At 44.9% G+C, this 8,655-nt stretch overlaps 1 protein-coding gene across 2 annotated transcripts in view; it reads left to right on the top strand.

Annotated features, from left to right (window-relative positions):
* The first annotated feature begins 600 nt into the window (after nt 1-600).
* TNKS (tankyrase) overlaps nt 601-8,655 on the top strand; it is a 129,727-nt gene continuing 121,672 nt past the window's right edge. The window contains exons 1-2 of one of the 2 annotated variants that reach the window (XM_059844353.1): nt 601-1,118; nt 7,931-8,155. In XM_059844353.1, the coding sequence (XP_059700336.1) occupies nt 629-1,118; nt 7,931-8,155 (715 nt within the window). In that variant the 5' untranslated portion in view covers nt 601-628. The remainder of the gene's footprint in view (nt 1,119-7,930; nt 8,156-8,655) is intronic. The other variant, XM_059844354.1, reaches the window with a different exon arrangement.

Here is an 8,655-nt window from a genome sequence, read left to right as displayed (position 1 = left end):
GATGCCACAAAAGCACCTGGATGGTGAAACAAACTGTGGCAAGCCGGTGCTGAGCTGAACAATTCGTACCGATGCCTCTTAAGTACCTCGCAAAGTTTGGATCTGACAAAGGGGTGTTGCTATTAGCTCGCAAAGTCCTTCTGGAGTTTGGACACGAACGGCGGCTGTGAAGAAGCAGCTGCCCATATTCTGGTGTCGCAGCCGGATCGTGCCGTGGAGGCGGAAGAAGACAGGCTCGCCCCTACAGCGGGCTCCGCGGGGGAACACCGCCCCTCGCCCTCCCCTCCGGAGTCACGCCTGAGGAGCTGCCGTCCCGCCCGTCTCCCGGCACCGGCAGCCACGGAGGGGACGCGGTTCCCGGGCGGTGCCGGCCCCACCCGGGGCCCCACCCCCGGCTCCGCCCTCCCCGCCCCTCCCTGGGCCCCGCCCCGCCCCGCCCGCCGCGGCCGGCAGGGGGCAGGCTCGCTCCGAGCGGGGCGGTGCCAGGGCGGGTGCGGCCGCGCCCCGCGGGCCCCGCGCGGTCGTCACGTCCGTGCGCGGTGCTCGGGGTTGGCGGGCGGGCGGAAGCGCGGGCGGGGCGGCGCCGTTGCCGCAGTGACGGGGCCGGGAGGGGCGGAGCGGCGCGAAGATGGCGGCGGTGCCGCCGCGTCGCTCCCAGCACCACCATCACCACCACCACCCGCCGCCCGGCCCGTCCTCCCCGCCGCCCATCGCCGCCTCGCCGCCGCGCAGCCCCAGCCTGGCACCAGCCGCGCAGCGCCACAGCCTGGCCGGCCCCGAGGGCGAGGCGCCCCCCGACGCGGACCGGCCCCCGGCCGCGGAGTGCGCGGAGGGTTCGGGCGCCGCCGCGCCGGCCCCGCCGCCGGGCTCGGGTAGCAGCTCCAGCGGCTCTTCCTCGTCGTCGTCGTCCTCGTCCGCGTCGTCGTCGGCGGCGTCGAGCCCGGCGGCGGAGAGTCCAGAAGCGGCGGGCCCGGGCGCGGCGAGCGGGGCGTTCCGCGAGCTGCTGGAGGCCTGCAGGAATGGGGACGTGACGCGCGTGAAGCGCCTGGTGGACACGGGCAACGTGAACGCCAAGGACATGGCAGGGCGCAAGTCCACGCCGCTCCACTTCGCCGCCGGTGGGTACCGGGGCCTCCCGTGCCCGGCCCGGGCAGTGACAACGAGCGGGACAGGCAGGGTTCCCCTGGAATAGCTTCGGGCAGGGGGCCTCCAGCGCCCCGGTGATTCGGGAGTGGGCAAGCCTAAGCTGAAAGAGTGTGAGCACACTCTCTTGCCCGGCGGCAAGAGAGCCTGTTTCACTACAGGCTGTTGGGACATGGCTGTTAAATCCCCTTCTCTGGGTGAGAGGAGATCCTGGGAGCGTAAAGAGACTGTAAGATTTGAAAGTACGGACAGTGATCTCTGTTTGATATCCATGGGCTGCTGCAAACTTGTGCAGTGGACGTAGGAAGCAAGAAACTGGAGTTCAGGACAGAGTTGACTTGAAGTAAGGGTTTCACCTGTGTTGTAACAGCTCAGGGACTCCTGTGATGCCGATGAACTTAATGGGAATCAGTTTTGATACCTTATACTTTGTAACTTCTTTCATTTCGGCATGGTTGCTGGTTGGTGTCCGCATCTTTTGGGGTCTGGGTAGGCTGGGGAAAGGGATCAAGTGGAACAGTTGAACTGTGTAAGTTACAGATGCGTCCAGGAAAGAATACACCTCTTTGTGCAAAGATGTCATTGTGATCAGAACTAGTGTTATAAAAGCAATTTAGCAGTAAGGTCCAACAATGTAGGCTAACAAAGTAAATACTGCCTTTTGGCAAACAGAGCTGTAACAGATTACTGCAGTTCATAAAAAGAATATTTCTTATGGGGTGTATTCTTCACTGGGGCACAAGGCACAAAAAATTCATGATAAAAGTAAAATGAAGAAAGTCTTTTAAATCACTGCTCCTTACTCAGGGCTTGTACAATTGCTAGGTCTGTGGTCAGTCTGAGAGCTCTCGGAGGTGTGCCACAGTGTCCAGAACCGGACCTTACATAGTGGAGTGCACAGATCTAGCTTGAGCTTTGCAGTGCACTGGTACATGTAAATTAAGATATTTAACAACTCCATATCAAATGATCAGTGTTTAACTGCTGGCATGTGGCTCTAAATCAATGTTGAAATCAGTAGCAAAATGAACATTTTATGGCACAATGTTGCCTGGCACCCTGAATAGTGCTGTGCATATTATCAGTTAGATAACACACCCTGAGATTGTATGGATTTGTTTTCATTTTCAAAGTACAAGAGGCATTTGACAATGCCCCTAAGGGAACTTGTGGTGCTCAGCTGTTTCCTTTTCTTTTTTCTCTCCTCCCTGAGCTCTACTGTTGAAACGGGGCTTAGCAAGAGGAGTTTAGAACACAGCAAACTTCTGGTGAACCCTGAACATAATGCTAGTACCAACTGCATGGTACTAATTTGATTTTGATGAACCCTGAACATAATGCTAGTACCAACTGCATGGTACTAATTTGATTTTGATGAACCCTGAACATAATGCTAGTACCAACTGCATGTGTGCTTATAAAGTTCTTAATGTTTTGGAAGGCTTGAATCTGCTCTGCTAATTTTGGATTCAGACTTAAAGTCAGATCTTGCTGCTTCCCCTAAAACTCTGAGATCTCAGGTTCTAACTTCACTGCCTGTACAAACTGCAGTGCTGAAGCTGCAGTGAGTAATATCTGCTCTGATTAGAGAAGAAATGGACAAAACTTTCATGAGGGGGTAAGGTTTTGAAAGTTGATAATGTTATTAAGATGTTACTGTAGTAGCAGTGGAAGGTGGTTTGTTGTAGCATGAGGAAAATAGCAGATGAAGTTCTTGTATCTAACAAATTCCCATATATTTTTCTAGATTTAAAGACTTTCTTTAGATACCATACCTACTTTATCTGAAATTGCTGCTTGTCTGGTGCCAGTGGATTAGACGTGTAAGAGCATTAGGCAGATTTCTTATTACATAGATCTTGAGATCCTGCATTTTGGAAAGGCCTGTAAGCAAGGATGCTTGAATGCAGATGATCTTGAGCAGTGTATACCTGCCAGAGATGCAGTGTGTTGATTTGATCTCCTTTGTGGGCCAAAGGTAAAATAAAACTTGTTTGCTTATGAGCATAGCAGTCTGCTGTGTATAGGAAGCTGTGTTTTGGATAATAGCCCATGTTTATGAGCCATACCTAGGTGTGAATTGTATGGCCTTCAGTAGGGGAATGGGTGGGTGAGGGTGCAGGATGTTTGTTTTAAACTGCTTTTTCAACTTCTTGAAGCCAAACTCTTCGATGAATAGAGTTTCACTTCTGATGTTGTGATTTGTGAAAGAGGAATTCTTCTTCTAATTTCTTCTTCATTTCCCCTTTTTGGGACTGAATTTTATTTCTTTTTTCCCTTCCCCCTCCCACTGGCTACTTGACTTCTCAGCTGTTTTTTCAGATGTCTATCTTGGCAGGAATGCCAGGCAGTTAAGTTATTTTACTGTAATAGGGAAGGATAACTTCCCTAGTAATAGTTCCTTGTAAAAAGTACTAAGATTGGATTTTCTTAAGCTTTGTAAGGTTTCTGATTTGAAAATCACATTTATGTCCTTTCTTGTGGCAGGACTATAAAAAGAGGGACTTCTGAGAGCACTCAGAATCCTTGGCATAGGTGTAAGCTGGAGGTAAGACTAAGAGCTGAAATCAGTTACCAATTATTTTAAAAGCTGGGGATAGGTCTGAATATGTTTCTCGGAGCTGGAGTCACCTGTCCATTATTCACTTCCAGATAAATTGTGCAGGGCCGCATCAAGTTGGAGCAACAGTTTTATCCGCATTTTCTCTGTTTGGGGTACCTGAAGTGCCAATTGAACTGAATAAAGGGGAAGTGGTTCTTCAGCTCTGTGTTGAAGTGTCGAGTAGTGTGCTGAATAAATCTGACCTGCTTTGGTTAGCTATTAATAAAGGAGAAATTAATACTGAGGCAGTATCACAGTTACAGAGGCCTCTCTTGCAAGGAGGAAGAGGTTGAGCAAAGCATAATTTTCCTTTCATCCTCCTTGCTTGGAAAGAGGGAAACTCAGTACTGTCTCAACTGCTGTATGGATTGCAGGATATTTGTGTCTCTGGTGTCAGTGCAGGCTTTGGATATTGTCTAGCAGCCCCCAAAACCGAGGTTTTAAAGACTTGAGAGTGATTGAGTGACTTTGAAATATGTACAAAAAAAGAAAAAATTAAGTGGAGGTATTAATGTATGCATAGCTTTTACATTCAGTTTATTTCAATAAAAAGTAGCTTGCTAAAAAAATTTAAAAAGCAACTGTGCTAAGCATGGCACAGTTTTTATCCATACTGGTGGCCAAAAGATACCTAGGGAAGAGTTACACACTTACCCTCTTCATATGATACTCTCTGAGTACTCTCAGTTTGTAGCTTAGCAATTGTCTGAACAGAACCCAGTTTTTAAGGGTTATTAGAGGGTGATCCTGTGCTAAGGAGTTCATTAAATAACTGAGCTGTTAACTTGTGCTAGAAGTGACTTGTTTTTTCTTGTACTTTGTACCCTCTTCACTGGAATATTCTGTGTTCTTCTTAGCTGTTTTCTTCTTCAAACTGGGTTGAATGAGACAAACTTTTTCACTCACTTGTTTTTCTACTGCATTCTTTTGATCTAAACATGCTACCTCTTTTCCTTAGAGAAAGATCTTAACTGTCATTGTTTATTTCACCAAAATAGCAACATCTTTACTGTCCTATATGCCCGTCGGTAGCTGAAAATACTTGTAATGACACTGTTTTCTGTTCTTGTAAACTGGCCCACAGTTCTGCATTTCATGGTGTTGTTGACACATAGTAGATAAAATACCTCTTTTGCCAGCATAACCAAATGATTTGGTTTTTCTGTGTGTATGTGAGAGATAATTTTTTTTTTCCTGTTGGGAATGCTATTGACTTTTTTTTTAATAGTTGGATGATTTTAGTCTGTGATGAGGTGTCACGTTTTAGGTACAGTTTGTATGGGATATGGTGTGCCTTTACTTCTCAGCCTAAGATACATCCTGTGCATCATTCTGTGGTTTGCGAGTTGAAGTGCCTGTGTTGGTCCATTATGTTTGAAGCAGGCTGACAGTGATGCATTCATGACTCTGTGTGTGTCATCTTCCATGCAGAGTACTCACATACCGAAGGTGATTTTCTAGAGCCAGCTTGGGAACAGACTTGCTTTTTTCCTTCTGAAACAGCGTTGAGCCCTGTAAAAGGACATACATATGTATTTCCTGCTGACACCTTGGTTCATATATTTTTAAACCTAGTCCTTGCTGGTAAATCATTAATAATAGCACCTCTGTGAGAAGTGACTAGGTGGATGGACCTGGTAGAAATAAGCTGAGTCCTACTCAGTTTCTTCATATAGCCACAGTCGTAAGCTTGTCCTGTTCCACACCCATTTAGAGGGAAGTTAAACTTTTTTTTGATCAGGAAGTTAGGTCCTTGCATTCTTGTGCAACACATTCTTTTAGCTTTACAGGTGTTCCCTTTCTAGTGTTTTATCCAGGGATATAGAGAGTACTACTAATAATTGCTGAACTGTGGCTTAATTCCCACTTCTGTACCAAGAAGAGGTAGAAGCTTCCAGGAGGGGCTTTTGGAGGTTATGGAACGGGGATCACAGAGCGGAATGTTCTTGGTCTCACTGAAGTTCAGGCTTGGAGAATCCTGATTTAAGGTGACTTGTTAAAGCATCAGTGATAGAGCTTGTTTTCTTTCTGCTTATGTGTCTAGTAGTGGCAAAAAGCTGTTGGGGGAAAGCAGTTTTTTTCTAAGCATGCCTTTGATATCAATAGTAATAACTGTTGGAAGTCTAATCACATTGTGAAGGCTAGCATAAATAGCTGTGCTCTAGAAAATTTCTGGAGTATACAGCTTTAATCCTGAAGGCAAAGGAATCTCACTTGGGTTGGAAAGCAGCCAGTGGTCAGAGTTTGAGAGCTGATCAAGTTGGTTTGTCAGCTAGCAAGCTGTTAATCATAAAAATACAAGCTGCTTTGACATATATGAGTAAGATAAGCAACTGCAGAGGCAGAGCTGATCTAAGTAGCGACTGAGTGTTCCTTGAGGGAGAGCCAGGACATGGCAAGAGGTAGTTGGTAACTTATGACACGCTTCCACTCTGCGCAGAGACACCTGAATCAACCACTCCACCTGTGCTGCAGTGTAGAGCAAATATGATTATGTTGCTTTGGAAAGCTTTGCTTGAGACATCACTCTGAAACTACTCTGACTCGACTTGTTGCAGGTGTCCCCTGTGTCCTTGTCATAGGTGAGATGTCTGACTTCACACAGGGGTTTGTAAAGCCACGGCACTGTTTAATTCTGCCTTGTGTGACTTAAAATGAGGTTAATAATTTTCAGCTGGATTCATATGGATACAATGAAGAATGCAAATTGTGTAGTCAATTAAGAAACATCCTGGCAGTCTTACGGCCTCAGAGCCTGCAAAATGCACACTTTTTCATGAAAAAAAAAAAAAAAGAATTGATTGCTGGCCTTGACTTGGCAGTTTTTTCTTTTATGTTTTTGGCAGCATTTGTGGTACATGAACTCTGTTAGTGTCACAAGTTGAAATTTGCTTTTTTTGTGACTTGTAACTTGTTCTCTTGAATTATCTTCTAATACTTTGTGCAATATGTCTCCTTCCCATTTAAAATTTTTTTGAAGGAGTTTACAAGAGGATATAAATGCAGAATCTTAGACGTTCAGTAATACTGCACCATGTGCACTTCACCCAACTTGAAGGCTTTTCAATTTACTTAGTTAAATCATTCAGTTTAATTGTTTTCAGTCTAGTGAAGTGGGAGAAGTGCTTGGGAAAGTCTTAGGGAAAAAGTCTGATCCCAGTGTGTGCTGTAGTAAAGCAGTGACACACAATGACTTAACTTGGACTTCTTTCCCCCTCTGCTTATAGCATAAAACCATTTTGAGAAGGTCATGTCTCTAAGAGTGCTCCTCTACCTCAAGGGCTTATCTTCCCATATAAACTGTATTTAGTGCTCTAACAAGTGGGATTGCATTTAATAAGAACATCTTTCCAGCTTTGCTTAAGGTGGTGATACCTACAGGTGTGCTTATACATCTGGTGATACCTATAGGTGTGCTTATACACTTCTGTAAAATTTAACTCCTTTTGGAGTCTTGTTCTTAAATCAAGGAGGTGAAAGGAGGAGGAAAAACACCTGATGAGAATCATAAGTCTTCCGTGTCATAAGGCCAACTGTGCGCATAGCAGCTTTGCAGAGATTGGAATTGGCATTTGGAGGAGTTCTTGCTATGTTGAGATAAAGTGTCATTAATTGGGCGGTGGGTGAAACAGTTCAGCTGGACTTAAACTGATCCAGCTGACTAGTTGATGTATTTTCTCACCAGGGAAAGCATTCTTCCAGCTCTTCAGGGAAGTCAGTTAATTTTTTACCAAACTTTCTGAAAATTTGGCAAAGAATTATATGCCTTTTGTGAATATTAGTAATTAGTTATCTGTTAACTATTACCATGTGAAAGCTTTTGACTAACTGAAGAGAGGTTTAAAGTGGAAACCCTAGTGGGCGTATGTAACAGAGGGTATAGCTGATGTTCCTGTTACTTTCCTTGCATCCCCCTCTCATCATTCAGCCTCCTCAGCCTTTGTAAAATGTCTTAATGAGATAGAGTGGCAGGCTCTGATAGAACACAATTCCATTCTGTCATGACTGTAAGTGAATTGTCCAGCTGTTGTTTGAGCAGGTGAACAGAGTCTGACTTTATGATGAAATTAACCAAGAAGTGGATGAAGAACATGAATAATGTACAGTGAACCAAGAGTGAATAGTTTTAGCTACTAAATCATGTTGTTTTGCCAGACAAATGAACAGGAGTATGTTCTGTTGCAGGTTTTGGAAGGAAGGATGTTGTAGAGCACTTGCTGCAGACAGGAGCCAATGTTCATGCTCGCGACGACGGAGGACTGATACCCCTGCACAACGCCTGCTCCTTTGGTCACGCAGAGGTGGTCAGTCTGCTGCTGTGTCAGGGGGCAGACCCAAACGCTAGGGACAACTGGAACTACACTCCTTTGCATGAGGCTGCTATCAAGGGCAAAATAGATGTGTGTATTGGTAAGTGTCTGTCACTTGTTAGGTTGAAATTTTACCTGATTATGTTTTGTGAAGCTGTAATTATTTATGTGCTGAACTTGGGATGAAAGCTATTGCTTGTTTTAAAAGTGAACTACTTTTAATCTAACAGGTAAGTATAGTGATAGTAAGTTAACTTTTTCTTGGTCTGTCATACAAAGTTTGCAGAACTTACATCAGAAAAACTATCCTGGAGAGATTGGATGAAGTCTCCTTGTTTGTTAAATTACAGTATTTAAAATCTGGAATATGTAGGTTTGTCTTTCTTGGTTGCTGTTGGGAAAACTAGCTTTACTAGATAAAGTCTTTGACTTTTTGGCTGCTCTATATGTTGTAGTTGTGGATAGGAAGATGGTAAACCTTTCATTCCATGCAGTATGGAGAAAGAACTCGACACCATTCTTCAGTGGTGATCTATCTTCAGTATGTGTTTTTTAGCCTAGAGCCAAAGCAATTTCAAATAAAATTGAACACTTCAACTA

This window comes from Haemorhous mexicanus, chromosome 4 (genome assembly GCF_027477595.1).
Source record: "Haemorhous mexicanus isolate bHaeMex1 chromosome 4, bHaeMex1.pri, whole genome shotgun sequence".
NCBI lineage: Eukaryota > Metazoa > Chordata > Aves > Passeriformes > Fringillidae > Haemorhous > Haemorhous mexicanus.
This window is presented reverse-complemented; position numbering and strand designations above follow the sequence as displayed.